The sequence below is a fragment of the Triticum aestivum genome, chromosome 3D (genome assembly GCF_018294505.1).
Source record: "Triticum aestivum cultivar Chinese Spring chromosome 3D, IWGSC CS RefSeq v2.1, whole genome shotgun sequence".
Classification (NCBI taxonomy): Eukaryota; Viridiplantae; Streptophyta; class Magnoliopsida; order Poales; family Poaceae; genus Triticum; species Triticum aestivum.
The window spans coordinates 468,096,552-468,117,850 of NC_057802.1; the positions used below are offsets into that span (position 1 = coordinate 468,096,552).

General features: G+C 44.0%; 2 protein-coding genes across 3 annotated transcripts; one reads left to right on the forward strand and one right to left on the reverse strand.

Moving 5' to 3' along the window:
* The first annotated feature begins 751 nt into the window (after window positions 1-751).
* On the forward strand, window positions 752-3,782 carry LOC123079736 (transcription factor PCL1). The gene is made up of 2 exons (XM_044502531.1): window positions 752-1,485; window positions 2,848-3,782. Exons 1-2 carry the CDS (start codon window positions 836-838, stop codon window positions 3,032-3,034), a joined length of 837 nt encoding a protein of 278 aa, XP_044358466.1. The 5' UTR covers window positions 752-835; the 3' UTR covers window positions 3,035-3,782.
* An 80-nt stretch (window positions 3,783-3,862) lies between these two features.
* On the reverse strand, window positions 3,863-5,415 carry LOC123079737 (protein Brevis radix-like 4). Of its 2 annotated transcripts, none has more exons than XM_044502533.1 (3): window positions 4,875-5,415; window positions 4,414-4,792; window positions 3,863-4,284 (listed from the first exon to the last, which is right to left on the reverse strand). In XM_044502533.1, exons 1-2 carry the CDS (start codon window positions 5,400-5,402, stop codon window positions 4,505-4,507), a joined length of 816 nt encoding a protein of 271 aa, XP_044358468.1. In that variant the 5' UTR covers window positions 5,403-5,415; the 3' UTR covers window positions 3,863-4,284; window positions 4,414-4,504. The 2 variants fall into 2 exon arrangements, with proteins under 2 accessions (XP_044358468.1, XP_044358467.1); XM_044502532.1 differs by having other exon boundaries at window positions 4,414-4,795.
* Between the last annotated feature and the right edge of the window lie 15,884 nt (window positions 5,416-21,299).

Consider the following 21,299-nt stretch of genomic DNA (forward strand, 5'->3'; position numbering starts at 1 on the left):
CATAGGACTGAGGGGTGGCTTATATAGAGTGCGCCGACCCCTCGCAGCCCTCAGTTACACCAGGGTTCAATGAGAATTAAGTCACGTACGTTACTGGTAACGCCCGTATTAAATGATCTTTATGACGAGGAGTGAATGCCTGACCATTGCCATCCAGGGGTGGCTCTAGGTCTTCTGAACTCCGAGTGGATTCTTGTCTTCCGAGTGAATAATGTCGGTCGAGTGGAATTGGGATATCCGAGTGAGATCTGTTGTGGAGTGTACCGCACTTCATGAGGATTTCAATCGGTATCTTCTGTTGAACTTTATAGGTCTTGGATTTTTGTGCAGTGTCCTTGGGTAGGGTGTCTAGTTCAGGCCTAAGACCCTACTCTAGATACATGTCATCGTCACCGGCTGGGTGCCACTTGGCTCTACTGATTGGCCTAGGACCAAATCGTCACATGTGCCACAAGTTTGAAGACGACAGGGTCACATTTTATAACTTTTGGACCAAATCATCACAATTCGTGCAAGTTGTAGGACTGTTAACTAAAAAATAAGCCTAAAAAAGAAAAACTACTCGCGCCACTTGTCGTGGAAAGCATGCACGGGGCCGACTGACTCGCTCCACGTACGTGCCCGGGGCCGAGTGACGAGCGCAGCTCTCCGCGGCTCGCGCCCACGGATCAGCGGGGCATCGCCCACGTCGTCACATATCCAATCCCTTCTTCCCTCGAGAAATATCCTACCCCTTCCGCCTTTTGAGCCACCCCAGGCCCCACCCCGTCCTCAGCAAACCTGACCCCGCCCCCGCCCCCGCCGGGAAAGAGAAGAGAACAGAAGAGTATATGCCATGTTATCCCCTCGCGTCGTCCGGCCCCAGCCCCACGACGGCGCGGCCTCCGCCGGCTCCTCCTCGTCGCGGCGCCACATGGTGGACCGCGTGTCCGAGTGGGAGCTCGGCCTCCCCTCGGCCGCCGAGCTGACGCCCGTCTCGCAGCCGCTCATCCCGCCGGCCCTCGCCGCGGCCTTCGGGATCGGCCCCGCGGACGCGCTCTCCTCCCCCGTGGACGCCGGCTTCCTCCACGACTCGCCCACCTCCCACCTGACCCTCAGGTTCGACGAGTACGACGAGGAGGACGAGGAGGAGGGGGAGGGCGAGACCGACGACGCCGCCGCCCCCGGGGGCCGGAGGGGCGGCGGCGGCGGCGGGAAGAAGGCGAGGATGGTGTGGACGCCGGAGCTGCACCACCGGTTCGTCGAGGCCGTCGAGCACCTCGGCGAGAAGGGCGCCGTGCCCAAGGCCATCGTGCGCCTCATGAACGTCGACGGCCTCACGCGGGAGAACGTCGCCAGCCACCTCCAGAAGTACCGCCTCTACCTCAAGCGCTCCAGCCCCGGCGCCGCCGCGCCCGCGCCGCCGCCACCGCCCTTCTTTCCCCGCTTCGACGTCCAGCGACCGCATCAAGACTCCGCCAACCGGAGCGGTTACTGCGCGTATCCGTATGTTTCCTACCAGAAGCTCGGATGCGATTGAGCAGTAAGCTCGATCGATGCAATTGCTCCGCGGTTTCCCCGCACTGGAAATCGTTCTGAATTTTGTCTTCCAAAGAAAACAAATGGCAAACACGAACAGTGTATGAGATTCACACTTTTGAATCCACCCTGTCGTTTAAAAAACGGAGTTTCCAATACATGTACTGCCATCAAAAGACCCTGGTGGCAAGCATTTCAGGCATAGGTACAATCCATTTTCATTCAGCAAACTGACCCAGAACCTAAAGCTGCCAGGCTAAGTTTGCTACCAATTAGTATGCACTTCTACTCCACCTCTCGTGGCAATTTCTTTACTAGATTATTGTAACGAGTATGTCCTTGCTTTGTTCTTTGGTTGTTTTTGTTTATAAATCAACTTGTATGTCTGCCAGAGTGTGATTTGTTGTTGCTACAATCAAAAGTTTATCAGTACATGGCCAAACTTAGTAATGCCTGTTTTCAGTAATGCGGTTGGGGAGATACTGGAAGCAACTTTATGACCACACCAGTTTCTCTTCAGTTCATTGAGGTAGCTTCAGTTGTTTAGTTCCTGTAACTAGTTCTGAATGACTGCTGGAGTTTTCCACATTTTGCTTTGCTGAAGTCGATTTGGATGCATGGTTGGGTACTTGGCAATTACCACCTTTGCACCAATTTGATCTGGAGACCTATTTGTTGTTTTGACGAGAAACTCCTTTTTTATGCTGTCAATTCTTGCCCAGGAAAAATCATTCTCTCTTTACAAAATACAACACACATGTACTTTCACTTAGAGTTAAAAGCACCAGGAGTCCTAGAACTTGCTCTCAATGTGATGCTTTAGTCCTACAACTTGAAATTTGACCCTACCCAGTCCCTCAACTTGCATAAGATGTGCAAATTTGGTCCTGACGAATCAGAGAGCGCCATGTGGACGTGTGGGTGCATACCCGGTCAGCGCGTGCTCTTTTGCAAAGAGGCCCCTGGCGTTGCTGTGAATCAACCCGCATAGATGAGCACTTCTCTGATTCTCAAAGTGGCCCGCTGCACTGGTAAAGGTATGGTTTGAATCATCCGGGGTCTACTGTGGTCCAAACGCAGCAATGACTACCAACTGTTACACTAGTTGTTTTTAAGCTAACTGATACACTGGTTCATAGTAGTAATAGGAGCAATAGTTTTGGCTAGTAGCAATTTTTTCCTGGTTCTATAGCATGACTCTTGATGATGCGGAATTCTCTGATTTTTGAAGTCAGTCGCATCTTCTGCTTCCTATAGCTATTATAGATAGAGGTCATAGCTTTTAACCCACGGCAGTAAAAAAAAACTAACCTATATCTATTTCTGCAGCAAGCAAATGACCCTTGTGATTCGACACTCAACTCAGAGTTCAGAACACAGCGGCAGACAGAGTACTTGCTGGAAGCATTCCACCTTCAGCACCGAGCAGCTGAAACAAGGCAGAAGCTCGGCACAGTGCAGGCAGAGACCGCGAAAAGCAGCTTCGGCGATGAGCTGCCAGCAGAAGCCAAAGTGAGCACAAGAAGAGCACTAAGTTCAGTCAGGAACAATTTCAAGGAAATCCAGCGAAGGCTGGAGATTTGGCTCGCGAGAATCCTCGGAGACCTCGAGGGCATGCTGGCGAGGGACGGGGCATCCCGGATAAGAGAGTACATTCTGTCCCCCTACGCGTCTGCTGTTCGATGAGCCGGGCTGCTATGGAGCGTTTCTGACTTCAATCGTCGATGTGTGCACTACATTGATGCGCCGTCGTCAGGTAAGTTACCGAATGCAAATTCAGCATGTGAAGCCATCAGGCTCCCTGTGTGTCTTGGTTGGTATTATTGCAACCCTTGGCAAATGTGAAGAGGAGTGATCTAAGACCATGTCAAACCTCAGATCACATTTTGATCCAACCCTCTACAAACAGTAATCTCTTTCTCCTCCCAGTATCAAGGTTTGACACCGAGTCTGGTCATGTTTTAGATCACTTCTCTTCACATTTTATCAAGATTACTGTCAAGAAAACCGCGTGACAGGGGTGCATCCAGTTTGCGGGCTCGTGGTGTTTATGTCCCTTGCCGTAGTTCATTTGGGTAGCAGTTGTACATGTGGTATGTGCTTATGATTTCTGGTGGATTCATCATATTTACTGTATGCCTGTATGTAGCACATTTCTTTGATGCACAGAACTGTACCAGTCTTGTTATTAGTCTATAAGATTATTACTGATCTGTGTACATTGGTGATTGTTGCAGTGCTAGGATATTGCCATGTTAGTTGTATGCCTATTAGCACTGCATAATAAATAAATAAACAAATGGACAGATAAATAAAAGAGCATTACTACTGAAACAACATGTTCTGCATGCAGAGAAAATGAGGACTAAACATACTCAAGTCAAGCATTGTGAATGGTTCTCAACATGAACATGGTACACCTGCATGCAGTGACAGTCACAGGTCACCTGGGCATGCATCATGGCACTGCCCTAATTAAACCCTAAACAAACATTTCTCTTTCCCCTCACCCCCCCTCCTATCCCTCTCTCTCTCTTTCCCAGCTCCAACCCCAAACACAAATTAAACTCTATATTTACTTGTAATTAAGCAGCAGCAGTAGTATCAGAGACTATTAATCTTTCCCCTTCCCTTGCACAAAGCTTGAAGCTTCAGAATGAAAGTGTCCCAGTTTTACCAATGGAGATTCAGAGGTACTGCGCGTGTATCCTCTCCTTGTTCTCCTCCCACCACAGCTTCGCGTTCAGCTCCGCAAACTTCTCACGGCTGCATGCAACAAGATGATAATAAGACTCTAGGACCCCAAAGAATCACCATCGGTGGATGCAATGCAGCAGCAGGAGAGATCATCTGATCATGTGCTGGATTCAGAGAAGGAAATTTGTTTAAGATTACCTGAAGCGGACGCGGCGGAGCTCGCGGGCGCCGTCGGCGAGCTCGCGGACGGTGATGTACACGCCGGGCTCGTCCTGGATCACCAATTCCGTCACCTCCAGCTCGCTGGCGTTGCTGATGGACACGTCGTCCGGCATGGACGAGGTGGTCGTCCGCGTCGGCTCCGGGACGTCCGGCTCAGGGCGCTGCGGGTGTTGCTGCTGCTGCTGCTGCCAGGCGCGCTCCGACGGGTTGGACGACGACGGCGGCGGCGGGGACAGCGGGCCGCGGAAGCTGTGCTGCCGCGCCGCGCCGCCGGGCCCGCCTGGGCCGGCGCCGGTCGTTGCGGAGGGCTGCCCATCGTCGAGCCCACCTGCGACTGCGAGTAGAACGACTCCCTCTGCTGCAAACAAATCCTTGAGCCTTAAGCAACGATGCACGACGATGGCGCCGTCGGCGCACAGAGTGCCAGTGACACTGACCTCGGCGGCGTCGTCGTCGCGGGGCGGGTCGGGGAGCACCTGGTGGGTGAAGCGGCGGACGTTGTAGAGCTCCATGATGCGCTCGTTGTTGTCGCCGCACCACCGCTGCGCCTGCCACTTGTAGTACATCTCCCGGCTGAACCGGATGCGCTTCAGGTCGTTGCCGGCGCCGCCCGCCAGCGACACGAACGTGATCTGCACCCCGGGCTCCACCTGCGCCACCCACTCCCGCACCGCCGCCTCGCCCTGCCCCCCGTTGGGCGGCCGCTCCCACGCCGGCGTGGAGCTCGCGCTCGACGCCGCCGTGCCGCCCCCGCCCCCGGCGCCGTGGCCCAGGTACGTGGCCGGCGGCACCGCCATGTCGTCCTGCACCACGCCCGACCGGTAGTACCCGCTCCGGTACAGCGACGTCGTCCGGCCCCTCGGCGGCGGCGAGCCGCCCCGCTTCGGCACCCCCTGCCTCTGCGTGCCCGACAGCTTCAGCACCATGTTCTTGAGTACGGGTTGACCGGGTATGCACCATACCATGAGAATCAGAGAAGTGCTCATCTGTGCGGGTTGATTCACAGCAACGCCAGGGGCCTCTTTGCAAAAGAGCACGCGCTGACCGGGTATGCACCCACATGTCCACATGGCGCTCTCTGATTCGTGAGACCAAATTTGCACATCTTATGCAAGTTGAGGGACTGGGTAGGGTCAAATTTCAAGTTGTAGGACTAAAGCATCACATTAAGAGCAAGTTTTAGGACTCCTGGTGCTTTTAACTCTTTCACTTAAGTAACAATCATACAATACAAGGTTGTACCCTGTCGATTCTGTGGTTTGGAGTTTAGGACTAATATCTGAAACTAGTACTGTCTTCCTGAAGGTAGCCAGGGCAGAACGTCTGACCTTCCTTTTTTTACTTTTGTTCTCGAAGTTCAGTTACTACTAAACTTTTGCCCCGATGTTAACTGCAATTACATAGAAGAAGGAAATGTAAAGTAAGCAAGACACAGATCTGAGGGAAATGGTGCATCTTTTAATCATGAAAATAAATCCCTTGTTCTTTGCACTATCCTGGGGATCACTCGAAGTGTCTTCCATGGAGAGTTTGTACTGAGGGCCTCTTTGATTCGTAGGATTTCCAAAACAGGGGAATAGGAAAAACGTGGGATTAGAGTGGCATGTCATCTTGAATTCTACAGGATTGTATGAGTATTTGATTGTGCATAGGAAAAGCGTAGGATTCTTTCAAAGAGGTTTGAGTGGATGAAAAATTTCCTATGAAATCTAGTGCAAATGAATCCTATAGAAAAATTCCTATGGTTTACAATCCTACGAATCAAACAACCCACATAGGAAAAGTTCCTAAGGACTAGAATCCTTTAAAATTCTTTTGAGAATCCTTTGAATCAAAGAAGCCCTAAGGGCCCATTCGCTTCATGGGAAGAGTGAAGGAAACGTCGAGGGAATTGATACCTATGGGTTTTGTTGCTGTAGCTGCGTTCGGGACGTAGGAATCCATCATTTCCAATCCTCTGGAAAGTTTTCCTAGCATGTACTTTTGGAGGAAATCAAACATCCACTCCCAGCTCTTTTTTGTGTGCGTTGGCTCTGGCTCGAGGTGGTGCAGCTCAACCACGCAGCTTTGGGCCCACATCAAGTTAAGAACAGGCTGCATCTGTGCATGCTGGGGCCCATTGACCTGAACTCAACCAATGTGTTATCTTTTTCAACATTACAATTTCATTTTGTGGGACCAACTTGTCTAGATTTCCTGCACTATTTCTCCTGCATTCCGAACACCTACGTTGTTGTTTCTGCAAGGTTTTTATATTCCAATGTTTTACACCCGCCTTCTTTTCCTTTTCCTCCATTTTGTTCCAATCCATTATATTTCTTCCCTTTGATTCGAACGGGGCCTAAGTCTTAAGAAAGAAATAGAGATAACGTTAAACTTTATGGTCCATTTATCTGTTTTTTTATAAAGAGGCTGGACACCCTCGGTATCTGAATAGTTGGACGCACACAACCCTCAATTACTTATTGCAGAGTTTACAAGTATCCAAATAGGTAGATAGTATAAGTGCGACAAAAAAGCCACAAGCGCAAACCAAGGAACAAATTTCATCCAACTGCTATGCTCAATTGGTTAGAGCAAAGCCCAGCCAAGGCGGAAGCTGAGGGTTCGAGCTGGCGCAAAAGTGCATTGAAGAGAAGGGGATACCTGCAACCAGTGCTCTCTCCTTGAAGAGAAGGAGATACCTGCAACCAGTGCCTAAATAAAGGTATATGTTGAAATGTTCCACTACTAATAGATTCAGTAAAGGAAGGTCCGGAGCAAACAAGAAATATGAAGCTCCATGCATGATGCATCACATATCCTATTATTAGGTTACCACCTAAATCAGTTGAAAAGGCTTCGAACGATCATCTCCAATTAATTGCATGCAGAGACCATGGATGCACGGTCCTCCTCCCGGTGAAGAAAGAACTATGGATTGGCCCTGTTTGTTTGGGTTTTTACTTCTATTTTAGCAAAAAAGCCACAAAAGCTCCTAAATAGGGGACGCCGAGTTTCTCAGCCCGAGCTCAAATGAGCTCGGGTGAACAGTAAATAAAAAATTCAAACAAATTAAAAAATATATATTTTTTTTGTGACTAAACACTAAGAAAAGTTTCAAGTGCTTCCAAAAATTTGTCATGAAATCGCATTCCTAGAAGGCGTGGCAAATCAAAATTGATACTCTGAAAATGCTACTTTCAAAAGCATTTTGGAGCACTGATTTTTTTTTGCCATGCCTTACAGGAATGTGGTTCCGTAACGAATTTTTGCAAGCCCTTGATACTTTTGTCAATGTTTGTCACCAAAAAAATCCAGGCTTTTTTGTTTTTATTTTATCTTATTGTTCACCGAGCTCATTTGTGCTCGGAAACAGAAGGGTACTTTCACTAAATAGGGGCTTTTTTGCTTCGACTTTTGGCATATGAATCAGTATTGTTGATGGTATAAGCCAAAAGCTAAAGCAAAAATGCACCTATTTAGGAGCTTTTTTTGGCTTTTTTGTCAAAGTGGAAAAGCTGCAAAAGCACAAGCAAAAGCCCAAACAAATAGGGCCTAATATGTGTCTATGTAATGATCCGTAAAAAGTTGGCAACTTACGTTTAAAACAATCACCGTGACAATTCTATATAGCTCAAAGTAAAACACAAACTCTCACAAAGATCCAAGCCTTAATATTAGGATGCACCACGCCAGCTAACTACCAAACAAATTTGTAATACCCGCGGGGGTGGTAGATTGAAAGCAATATGAATAGAGCGCCACAAAATCTTAGCAAGTGGGCAATGTTGGAACAAATACTGAATAAATTCCTTATTTGCACAAAAACATCTTTTTGTGCAATCTTGCCATCTGCGGTTTTTGAGGTTCTCTACTGTTAGGACACTTTCCCATCACAAGGATATTATCATCAAAGGGACTTCAAGTTTAAAATAATTTGTGGTTATATAGGTCTGGCCATCATTGATGAGATAGAAATACATTGATTTAACAGTGAAAACGGCCTGAGGCAATTAGTTTTCCATCGAAAAGTGTCCGATTCATGTTTTAGATTGATCGTCATCAATCTATTAACCAAATGCAACCATCACGCCCACTTCACACCGGCGAGTGCCTAATGGAAAGCAATATTTAGAGGGAATTGTCGTAGAACAGAAGCAACGAGAATCCCTTTCATTGAATAATGTTGTAGAGACGATGACACTGCAAGGCCAAGGGCGCATCCCTTGACCAAATGTCCTCCTAGAATCTAGTTGTTTGCACATCTCTTGGGTCAGAAACACATCTACAGAGAAAATGCTCTTGACTCGTCAATCATTTCCAAAAGGGTTAATCTTGGCAGTTACTTGTGATAGGTTTTAGAGGGAAGATACTTGTTTCTAAGTAGCTCCTTCCAAACGCCATCCCCCATAAGTAGCTTGCACAATCATTTTCCGAGCAAGCACTTATTCTTAATCTCGAGATCTTCCACCCAAGGTAACCTTGATCCTTAGGTCTACAAATAACATCTCACCTAGTTAAATGGTAATATGTTTGTGTTCATTAGATTGCCAAAACAATTTGGATCCTTAATAGTCTAGTCTCTTCCATACTCAATTGGTTGTCTCAAATAAAGACAACATGAACATAGGTATGGTAGTGAGGAGCGTGTTGATTTGAACATGACGTGCCCCAGAAGGCATGAGCTTCTCCATCCAAATTGTCAAGCTTGTTTTCAAAGTGGTCACCAATGCACTTCCATTCCTTATGTAGGAGTTTATGAAAGTGCATCATAACACCAAGGTACTGAAAGGGAAGAGCTACAGATTCGCAGCCGGACAACAACTTGTAGTGATTCTCCTCTGCTCTGTCCTTTTTAAAACAGAAAAGTTCACTCTTATTGAAGTTTATTTAAAGGCCAAATAATAGCTTACTATAGAGCGAGATCCCACCATCCGCAAGTTGCGGAATTTTTCTACCCACTTGGCCGACTTCCTTAGCTCTCCCAATGAGTAATGCCAACCTATCTACAACAATGTTGAAGAATATGGTGAAAAGGGTCGCCTTGTTGCAGCCCCTTACTAGTCTGAAAAGAATTACCAATGCCATCGTTATGATGCCCGTGCTACCATCTCGGACGAAGGTGTCAATCCATTGACACTACTTTGTCATGAAACCATTTATGCACATAGCCTGTTGGAGAAAAGTCCACTTGACCATGTCATATGCTTTTAAAGTCCACCTTGAATATTGTTCATCAGATTTCTCAAAAGCAACTCATGAATGGTCTCATGTAGCAAAACAAACCCTTCTAATTTATGTCGTCCTAGCATGAAAGCTGACTGAATCAGTCATACCACTTTGTCTGTTGTTGCTATGACATAGTTATTGGCAACCTTGGTGAAAATGTCAGGTCCCTTTTTATTATCCCCCAAAAATGTTGGTAGAACTCCACACAGAACTCATTTGGTCACGGTGTTTAAACCGGATATTTTGAGATACTTTTTATGTGTATCCCTCCAACTTGCCCGCTAATCACTAATAAATGCAAAGCTGTGCAAATATCTTTGTTTATTTTATTCCTTGTAGATATGGACGTTTTAGGTGAAAATCAACTCATATGTGGGATGTACTGGAGAACAAGATCATTTCCATATAATTTGCCGCGCACTGAAAGTAACACAAGAGAAGATGATGCCTATATAAATGAGTAGGAAGACGCTATCGTAAGAAACAACCCATCCATCCATCGAAGCACACACACAACCATCATTAACCTTGCTTCACATCTCATTTCCATAGCCATATCCACCATCGCCATTAGTTTAGTTACTATTAATCAAGATACCATCGTCATCAACGACATTGTAAGACTATCGAGCATTACTTCCATAAAGAACGCTGGAGCCACCACACGTGGGAGTGCTCTCTGCATCATTTGTTTTGCGCAGGCCTCACACGGCCGGCTCCCTGGGGCTCTCCGGCCATCAAATTTGCGCGTCCGGCTCGCGCCCAGACAACTTCCCTCGAGGGTCAATGACGGGTGGGCCATGGCCGAGGCCACCGTCATGTGTTGTTTTCGCGTGCTGCCTCACGTGCGCCCACTCGCGCGCTGCCCCGTGTGACGGGTCAGCTGGGTCCGCCTGTCAGCGTCTTCGCCCACTGCCAAAGTGCTTCACTCGCGCTGAGTCGGGCAGGCTGCAAGCGTGGTAAGGGCCACAGCAGGCGAAGCGGATCCGCATAGACCGGGCAAACAAATGAGATATATTCCATGTACCCTCCTTCATCTCTTTGATGTGTTTGGTTGTGTTATTTTTCCAAGGTAAGCAAAACCAATTCAACCAAATAAAATTAACATCATGTTGTGGCCTACCATCACATATATTAGCATCGTGCTTTCATGCTTTCAGATACTTCGCGAAGAACTTCTTTATAATAGTTTGCTTAACTTTTAAGCTGTGTTCGTTAAAATCAATTTCATATAGTATGGTTGGCTTCTTTGTTGCTTATTCATAGTCATGTAGGGAACCATACATCCTCCACAGATAACTCATGAAACATGTTGTTCATAGGTTGCTTGGCTTCTTGACTGCAATTGATCTCTACGCATCTAGTAGCATAAACATAGGGCATATGCAACAAGCTCATATTCTTCAACCCATGTAGGCATGTATTCCAGCTTGCAATAAGAACTTGCACAACATCTTTTCTAGTACCCTCTCGTTTCAACACGATTCTAATGAAAATTGAGGGTAATTTTTTTCGACAAAGAGTGGATTTTATTGGCTCAAAATGGAGCATCACGAGGATACAAAACACAATGAGCACACACCCGTCATCTGCATAGCTAGGATGCACACAGCCAATACCAACACACGCACACGCCATAAAATAGCAAAGTCATACAAGACCAAAGCTATGTGTAGGCGAGAGGAAAAAGAGCGATCAGATCCGCGATCAGCACACTACAACAATGACCTTATTCGCACCAACCATCTCATGACAACACATGGACGACGAGGTTGTTCAACAACAACGCACCGGAGCAAAGCATAAACACTCAATGAATACATGTAATCATCAAATTATAGCGATTCCCATTGATATCCAAATTATTTTCAATTTCAGGTCTCCATTTCAGAAACTATAATAGGTGCATACGCATTGTAGGTAAGATCCAAACACATACATATTCATGAAACAAAAACAGTTCACATTTGAAGCCATATCAGTCGGACCCTAGTGACAAGCATTAAGTGAAGTAAGTGTTGGGAAACGTAGCATACAATTTCAAAAAAATTCATACGATCACGCAAGATCTATATAGGAGATGCATAGCAACGAGAAGGGGAGAGTGTGTCCGCGTACCCTCGTAGACCGAAAGCGGAAGCGTTTAGTAACGCGGTTGATGTAGTCGAAAGTCTTCACGATCCAACCGATCCAAGTACCGAACGTATGGCACCTCCGTGTTCAGCACACGTTCAGCACGATGACGTCCCTCGAACTCTTGATCTAGCAGAGGGTCGAGGGAGAGTTTCGTCAGCACGACGGTGTGGAGACGGTGATGGTGATGTGATCCGCGCAGGGCTTCGCCTAAGCACTACATGAATATGACTGGAGGAGCAAACTGTGGAGAGAGACGCCGCACACGGCTTGGAACAATTGTTGTGTCTCCAAGGGGTGCCCTGCCCACGTATATAAAGGAGGGAGAGGGAGGAGGCTGGCCCTAGGGGGCGCGCCATAAGTGGGGAGTCCTACTAGGACTCCTAGTCCTAGTAGGATTCGCCCCCCTTCTTTTCCTTCTCATGGAGGTGGAAAGGGGGAAGGAGAAGGAAAGGGGGGGGGGTGGCGCCCCCTTCCCTAAACCAATTCGGCCTCCTCCCTTGTGGGGGGCGCACCAGCCCCTTGTGGGCTGGTTAGACTCCCTCCAATGGCCCATATCTTTCCCCGGGGGTTTCGGTAACCCCTCCGGTACTCCGGTATGTACCCGATACACTCCGGAACCCTTCCGATGTCCGAATACTACCTTCCAGTATATCAATCTTTACATCTCGGCCATTTCGAGACTCCTCGTCATGTCCGTGATCTCATCCGGGACTCCAAACAAACTTCGGTCACCAAAACACACAACTCATAATACAAATCGTCATCAAATGTTAAGCGTGCGGACCCTACGGGTTCGAGAACTATGTAGACATGACCGAGACACATCTCCGGTCAATAACCAATAGCGGAACCTGGATGCTCATATTGGTTCTACATATTCTACGAAGATCTTTATTGGTCAAACCGCATAACAACATATGTCATTCCCTTTGTCATCGGTATGTCACTTGCCCGAGATTCGATCGTCGGTATCCTCATACCTAGTTCAATCTCGTTACCGGCAAGTCTCTTTACTCGTTCCATAATGCATCATCCCGCAACTAACTCATTAGTCACATTGCTTGCAAAGCTTATAGTGATGTGCATTACCGAGAGGGCCCAGAGATACCTCTCCGATACTCGGAGTGACAAATCCCAATCTCGATCTGTGCCAACCCAACAAACACCTTCGGAGACACCTATAGATGATACGTCTCCAACGTATCTATAATTTTTGATTGTTCCATGCTATTATATTATCCATCTAGGAAGTTTTATATGCATTTATATGCTATTTTATATGATTTTTGGGACTAACCTATTAACCTAGAGCCCAGTGCCAGTTTTTGTTTTTTCCTTGTTTTTGAGTATCGCAGAAAAGGAAAACCAAACGGAGTCCAATTGACCTGAAATTTCACGGAGATTATTTTTGGACCAGAAGAAGCCCACGGAGTATCGGAGATGGGCCAGAAGAGTCCCGAGGCACCCACGAGGGTGGGGGGCGCGCCCCTACCTCGTGGCCGCCTCGGAGACCCCCCTGACTTGTTCCCGATGCCAACACCTCTTATATATACCCAAACTTCCAGAACATAACCTAGATTGGGAGTTCCGCCGCCGCAAGCCTCTGTAGCCACCGAAAACCAATCTAGACCCGTTCCGGCACCCTGCCGGAGAGGGGAATCCCTCTCCGGTGGCCATCTTCATCATCCCGGCGCTCTCCATGATGAGGAGGGAGTAGTTCACCCTCGAGGCTGAGGGTATCTACCAATAGCTATGTGCTTGATCTCTCTCTCTCTCTCTCTCTCTCTCTCTCGTGTTCTTGATTCGGCACGATCTTGATGTATCGTGAGCTTTGCTATTATAGTTGGATCTTATGATGTTTCTCCCCCTCTACTCTCTTGTAATGGATTGAGTTTTCCCTTTGAAGTTATCTTATCATATTGAGTCTTTAAGGATTTGATAACACTTGATGTATGTCTTGCATGTGCTTATCTGTGGTGACAATGGGATATTCACATGATCTACTTGATGTATGTTTTGGTGATCAACTTGCGGGTTCCGTGACCTTGTGAACTTATGCATAGGGGTTGGCACACGTTTTCGTCTTGACTCTCCGGTAGAAACTTTGGGGCACTCTTTGAAGTTCTTTGTGTTGGTTTGAATAGATGAATTTGAGATTGTGTGAGGCATATCGTATAATCATACCCACGGATACTTGAGGTGACATTGTAGTATCTAGGTGACATTAGGGTTTTGGTTGATTTGTGTCTTAAGGTGTTATTCTAGTACGAACTCTAGGATGGATCGAACGGAAAGAATAGCTTCGTGTTATTTTACTACGGACTCTTGAATAGATCGATCAGAAAGGATAACTTTGAGGTGGTTTCATACCCTACAATAATCTCTTTGTTTGTTCTCCGCTATTAGTAACTTTGGAGTGACTCTTTGTTGCATGTTGAGGGATAGTTATATGATCCAATTATGTTATTATTGTTGAGAGAACTTGCACTAATGAAAGTATGAACCCTAGGCCTTGTTTCAACGCATTGCAATACCGTTTGTGCTCACTTTTATCATTAGTTACCTTGCTGTTTTTATATTTTCAGATTACAAAAACCTATATCTACCATCCATATTGCACTTGTATCACCATCTCTTTGCCGAACTAGTGCACCTATACAATTTACCATTGTATTGGGTGTGTTGGGGACACAAGAGACTCTTTGTTATTTGGTTGTAGGGTTGTTTGAGAGAGACCATCTTCATCCTATGCCTCCCACGGATTGATAAAACTTAGGTCATCCACTTGAGGGAAATTTGCTACTGCCCTACAAACCTCTGCACTTGGAGGCCCAACAACGTCTACAAGAAGAAGGTTGTGTAGTAGACATCAAGCAGTTTCTGGCGCCGTTGCCGAGGAGGTGAGTGCTTGAAGGTATATCTTTAGATCTTGCAATCGAATCTTTTTGTTTCTTGTTTTATCACTAGTTTAGTTTATAAGAGAAAACTACAAAAAAAATGGAATTGAGGGTGCCTCATATGCTTCATCTTTTTAATATCTTTCATGAAAATAAGGATTCCGATAATTGTGCTCAATTGCTAGAGGAAGAATGCATTAGAATGTTTGCCACTAAATCTTTGAATGATGAGCATGATTGCAATGTTGTTAGTACGAACTCTTTGAATATCCATTGTACTAATGATGATTGCCCTAGTAATGATGAAAATGTCTCTTATAAGCATGTCAACTTTTGTGGAGTGCATAGAGTTTGCAAGTACACACCAAATAGGGAAGATAGTTTTGCAAGAGGCATAAGTATTTAAAAACTAAATGGTTGCAAAAAAGGCTAGATGTTTGTGTTGAAAATTTAAATTTTCTTAGCCATCCTTGTGAACTTTGCAATGAACGTGGTCATTTAAATATCCAATGCAAATTGTTTCATGATCAAATCGTGTCCAAAAATTGTGATGACTTGATTCCCCTTGCACATCATAATGAACTTAGTTTGCTTCTGGGTTATGAAGAAATGAAACGTATAACTAAGGATCTTCCAGAATTTGTCCTTGATAAAGTTCTTGATTTTGATCTAGAGGAAATTTATATGTATTATGAGGTGAATTGCATTGAAAATCCTTATATTGCCAATTACATAAAGACAAGAAAACAAATAGAAGATGAAGAGAATAATAATGGAAGGGAAGAGGTTTCCCAATATCCTCCTATTATTTCCTATGATGAATCAGGTAACGAGGAAGAGCCTTCTATTCAACCAATCTCATTAATAAGGAGCTCCAAAAAGAGGATTAAACCCACACATAATGTGAAGAAGAAAAAGAAAAGACGGAGAAGCAAAGGTAAAAAGGTATCCCTCCCAAATGATGTTGCTCCTATTACTCATTGTGATGATGATAATTGCTATACTATTGGTGCTATCCATACTATTAATGATGAGAGTGATTATGCTTATGATATGAAAAGGCCCAAGCTTGGGGATGCTATGTTTGATGAGAATGACATGTTTGAGAATTTATTTGCTGCAATTAATGTTTGTCCCAAGCCTGGGGATGCTATGCTTTATTCAGATGATATTTTTAAGCTCCCAAGTTTTGATATGCAAATTTATTATGATGATAGCATGCCTCCTATTTATGATGATTATATTGATGAAAGTGGGTTTGGAAGAGTGTCAACTTTAGGAAGTAATGATCCCACTATTTTGGAGGGTGTTGAATCTTATTGTGACAATTATGAAACTGGATTTGGAGAGGTCATGACTTTATTTAGTAATGATTCCACTATCTTGGAAGAGGTTTCAATTGATCATGACGAGAACAAAGTTGCTACTTATGATCATTATTGTGATGACACTTTTGCTCTAAAAAGTAGTGATGATTATATTTATAAAACTTTTCATGATTATGATTACCCTTCTTCTGAAAATTACTCTTTTAATATGGAAACAATTTATAGTATTCGAGTTTCTTATGACACTCCCACTATTCCGAATGAGAAGAATTTTGCTTATGTGGAGAATAGTAAGTTTTCTATGCTTGTAGATCATGAAAAGAATGCTTTATGTGATGGTTATATTGTTGAATTCATTCATGATGCTACTGAAAATTATTATGAGGGAGGAACATATGCTTGTAGGAATTGCAATAATATCAAGTTTCCTCTCTATGTGTTGAAAATCTTGAAGCTATGCTTGTTTTGCCTTCCTATGCTAGTTGATTATTGTTCCCATAAGTTGTTTGCTCACAAAATCCCTATGCACAGGAAGTGGGTTAGGCTTAAATGTGCTAGTCATATTCTTCATGATGCTCTCTTTATGTTTCAATTCTTATCTTCTATGTGAGCATCATTGAAATCATCATGCCTAGCTAGGGGCGTTAAACGATAGCGCTTGTTGGGAGGCAACCCAATTTTAGTTTTGTTCTTTGCTTTTTGCTACTGTTTAGTAATAAATAATTCATCTATATTCTGTTTAGATGTGGTTTTATGTTTTAATTAGTGTTTGTGCCAAGTAGAACCTTTGGGAAGACTTGGGTGAAGTCTATGCGATCTTGCTGTAAAAAACAGAAACCTTTGCGCTCACGAGATTAGCTGCCATTTTTTACTGGAGAGCGATTTTAGGTTGATTCGTTTTGCAGATGATTAATAGACAAATTTCTCAGGTCCTCCAATTTATTTCAGAATTTTTAGAGTTACAGAAGTATTCGAATGATACAGATTACTACAGACTGTTCTGTTTTTGACAGATTCTGTTTTCATTGTGTTGTTTGCTTATTTTGATGAATCTATGAGTAGTACCGGAGGGTATGAACCATAGGGAAGTTTTAATACAGTAGATATTGCACCAATATGAATTTAGAATGAGTTCACAACAGTACCAAAGTGGTGGTTTTATTTTCTTATACTAACGGAGCTTACGAGTTTTCTGTTGAGTTTTGTGTTTGAAGTTTTCAAGTTTTGGGTAAAGATTCGATGAACTATGGAATAAGGAGTGGCAAGAGCCTAATCTTGGGGATGCCCAAGTCACCCCAAGGTAATATTCAAGGACAACCAAGAGCCTAAGCTTGGGGATGCCTCGGAAGGCATCCCCTCTTTCGTCTTCGTTCATCGGTAACATTACTTGGAGCTATATTTTTATTCACCACATGATATGTGTTTTGCTTGGAGCGTCATTTTATTTTATTTTGTTTTGATTTCTGTTTGAATAAAATACCAAGATCTGAAATTCTTAAATGTTAGAGAGTCTTCACATAGTTACATAATTATTCAACTACTCATTGATCTTCACTTATATCTTTTGGAGTAGTTTGTCATTTGCTCTAGTGCTTCACTTATACCTTCTTAGAGCATGGTGGTGGTTTTATTTTATAGAAATTATTGATCTCTCATGCTTCACTTATATTATTTTGAGAGTCTTTTAGAACAGCATGGTAATTTGCTTTGGTTATAAAATTAGTCCTAATATGATGGGCATCCAAGATGGGTATAATAAAAACTTTCATATAAAGTGCATTGAATACTATGAGAAGTTTGATACTTGACGATTGTTTTGAGATATGAAGATGGTAATATTAGAGTCGTGCTAGTTGAGTAGTTGTGAATTTGAGAAATACTTGTGTTGAAGTTTGCAAGCCCCGTAGCATGCACGTATGGTAACTGTTGTGTAACAAATTTGAAGCATGAGGTGTTTCTTTGATTGTCCTCCTTATGAGTGGCGGTCGGGGACGAGCGGTGGTCTTTTCCTACCAATCTATCCTCCTAGGAGCATGCGCGTAGTGCTTGGTTTTGATGACTTGTAGATTTTTCCAGTAAGTATGTGAGTTCTTTATGACTAATGTTGAGTCCATGGATTATACGCATTCTCACCCTTCCATCATTGCTAGCCTCTTCGGTACCGTGCATTGCCCTTTCTCACCTTGAGAGTTGGTGCAAACTTCGCCGGTGCATCCAAACCCCGTGATATTATAAGCTATATCACACATAAGCCTCCTTATATCTTCCTCAAAACAGCCACCATACCTACCTATTATGGCATTTCCATAGCCATTCCGAGATATATTGCCATGCAACTTTCCACCATTCCGTTTATTATGACACGCTTCATCATTGTCATATTGCCTTGCATGATCATGTAGTTGACATCGTATTTGTGGCAAGGCCACCATTCATAATTTTTCATACATGTCCCTCTTGTTTCATTGCACATCCCGGTACACCGCCGGAGGCATTCATATAGAGTCATACTTTGTTCTAGTTTCGAGTTGTAATCTTTGAGTTGTAAATAAATAGAAGTGTGATGATCATCATTAATACAACATTTTCCCGAAAAAAAGGGAAGGCAAAAAAAATGGGCCAAAAAAAAACCAAAACAAAAAAAAAAGAAATAAAAGGGACAATGCTCCTATCCTTTTTCCACACTTGTGCTTCAAAGTAGCACCACGATCTTCATGATAGAGAGTCTCTTATATTGTCACTTTCATATACTAGTGGGAATTTTTCATTATAGAACTTGGCTTGTATATTCCAACAATGGGCTTCCTCAAATGCCCTAGGTCTTCGTGAGCAAGCAAGTTGGATGCACACCCACTTAGTTTCTTTTGTTGAGCTTTCATACATTTATAGCTCTAGTGCATCCGTTGCATGGCAATCCCTACTCCTCGCATTGACATCAATTGATGGGCATCTCCATAGCCCGTTGATTAGCCGCGTCAATGTGAGACTTTCTCCTTTTTGTCTTCTCCACACAACCCCCATCATCATATTCTATTCCACCTACAGTGCTATATCCATGGCTCACGCTCATGTATTGCGTGAATTTTTTTGAAAAAGTTTGAGAATACTAAAGTATGAAACAATTGCTTAGCTTGTCATCGGGGTTGTGCATGATGAGAGCATTTTTGTGTGACGAAAATGAAGCATGGCCAAACTATATGATTTTGTAGGGATGAGCTTTCTTTGGCTATGTTATTTTGAGAAGACATAATTGCTTGGTTAGTATGCTTGAAGTATTATTATTTTTATGTCAATATTAAACTTTTGTCTTGAATCTTTCGGATCTGAACATTCATGCCACAATAGATAAGATTACATTGAAAATTATGTTAGGTAGCATTCCACATCAAAAATTCTGTTTTTATCATTTACCTACTCGAGGACGAGTAGGAATTAAGCTTGGGGATGCTTGATACATCTCCAACGTATCTATAATTTTTTATTGTTCCATGCTATTATATTATCCATCTAGGATGTTTTATATGCTATTTTATATGATTTTTGGGACTAACCTATTAACCTAGAGCCCAGTGCCAGTTTTTGTTTTTTCCTTGTTTTTGAGTATCGCAGAAAAGGAAAACCAAACGGAGTCCAATTGACCTGAAATTTCACGGAGATTATTTTTGGACCAGAAGAAGCCCATGGAGTATCAGAGATGGGCCAGAACAGTCCCGAGGCACCCACGAGGGTGGGTGGCGCGCCCTACCCCCTGGGCGCGCCCCCTACCTCGTGGCCGCCTCGGAGACCTCCCTGACTTGTTCCCGACGCCAACACCTCTTATATATACCCAAACTTCTAGAACATAACCTAGATCGGGAGTTCCGCCGCCGCAAGCCTCTGTAGCCACCGAAAACCAATCTAGACCCATTCCGGCACCCTGCCGGAGGGGGAATCCCTCTCCGGTGCCCATCTTCATCATCCCGGCGCTCTCCATGACGAGGAGGGTGTAGTTCACCCTCGGGGCTGAGGGTATGTACCGGTAGCTATGTGTTTGATCTCTCTCTCTCTCTCGTGTTCTTGATTCGGCACGATCTTAATGTATCGCGAGCTTTGCTATTATAGTTGGATCTTATGATGTTTCTCCCCCTCTACTCTCTTGTAATGGGTTGAGTTTTCCCTTTGAAGTTATCTTATCGGATTGAGTCTTTAAGGATTTGAGAACACTTGATGTATGTCTTGCATGTGCTTATCTGTGATGACAATGGGATATTCACGTGATCTAATTGATGTATGTTTTGGTGATCAACTTGCAGGTTCCGTGACATCGTGAACTTATGCATAGGGGTTGGCACACGTTTTCGTCTTGACTCTCCAAGAGAAACTTTGGGGCACTCTTTGAAGTTCTTTGTGTTGGTTTGAATAGATGAATCTGAGATTGTGTGATGCATATCGTATAATCATACCCACGGATACTTGAGTGACATCGGAGTATCTAGGTGACATTAGGGTTTTGGTTGATTTGTGGCTTAAGGTGTTATTCTAGTACGAACTCTAGGATAGATCGAACAGAAAGAATAGATTCGTGTTATTTTACTATGGACTCTTGAATAGATCGATGAGAAAGGATAACTTTGAGGTGGTTTCGTACCCTACAATAATCTCTTCGTTTGTTCTCTGCTATTAGTAACTTTGGAGTGACTCTTTGTTACATGTTGAGGGATAGTTATATGATCCAATTATGTTATTATTGTTGAGAGAACTTGCACTAGTGAAAGTATGAACCCTAGGCCTTGTTTCAACGCATTTCAATGCCGTTTGTGCTCACTTTTATCATTAGTTACCTTGCTGTTTTTATATTTTCAGATTACAAAAATCTATATGTACCATCCATATTGCACTTGTATCACCATCTCTTCGCCGAACTAGTGCACCTATACAATTTACCATTGTATTGGGTGTGTTGGGGACACAAGAGACTCTTTGTTATTTGGTTGCAGGGTTGTTTGAGAGAGACCATCTTCATCCTACACCTCCCACGGATTGATAAATCTTAGGTCATCCACCTGAGGGAAATTTGCTACTGTCCTACAAACCTCTGCACTTGGAGGCCCAACAACGTCTACAAGAAGAAGGTTGTGTAGTAGACATCAGTAGAGCATCTTTATAATCACCCAATTACGTTGTGACAATTGATAGCACACAACGTGTTCCTCCGGTATTCGGGAGTTGCATAATCTCATAGTCAAAGGATTATGTATAAGTCATGAAGAAAGCAATAGCAATAAAACTGAACGATCAACATGCTAAGCTA

Coding starts and splice junctions, on each gene's coding strand:
- LOC123079736 (XM_044502531.1), top strand. CDS start 836: ATGTTATCCCCTCGCGTCGTCCGGCCCCAGCCCCACGACGGCGCGGCC. Junction 1,486..2,847: donor AGCGGTTACTGCGCGTATCC/GTATGTTTCCTA, acceptor CTATTTCTGCAG/CAAGCAAATGACCCTTGTGA.
- LOC123079737 (XM_044502532.1), bottom strand. CDS start 5,402: ATGGTATGGTGCATACCCGGTCAACCCGTACTCAAGAACATGGTGCTG. Junction 4,796..4,874: donor GCGACGACGACGCCGCCGAG/GTCAGTGTCACT, acceptor ATTTGTTTGCAG/CAGAGGGAGTCGTTCTACTC.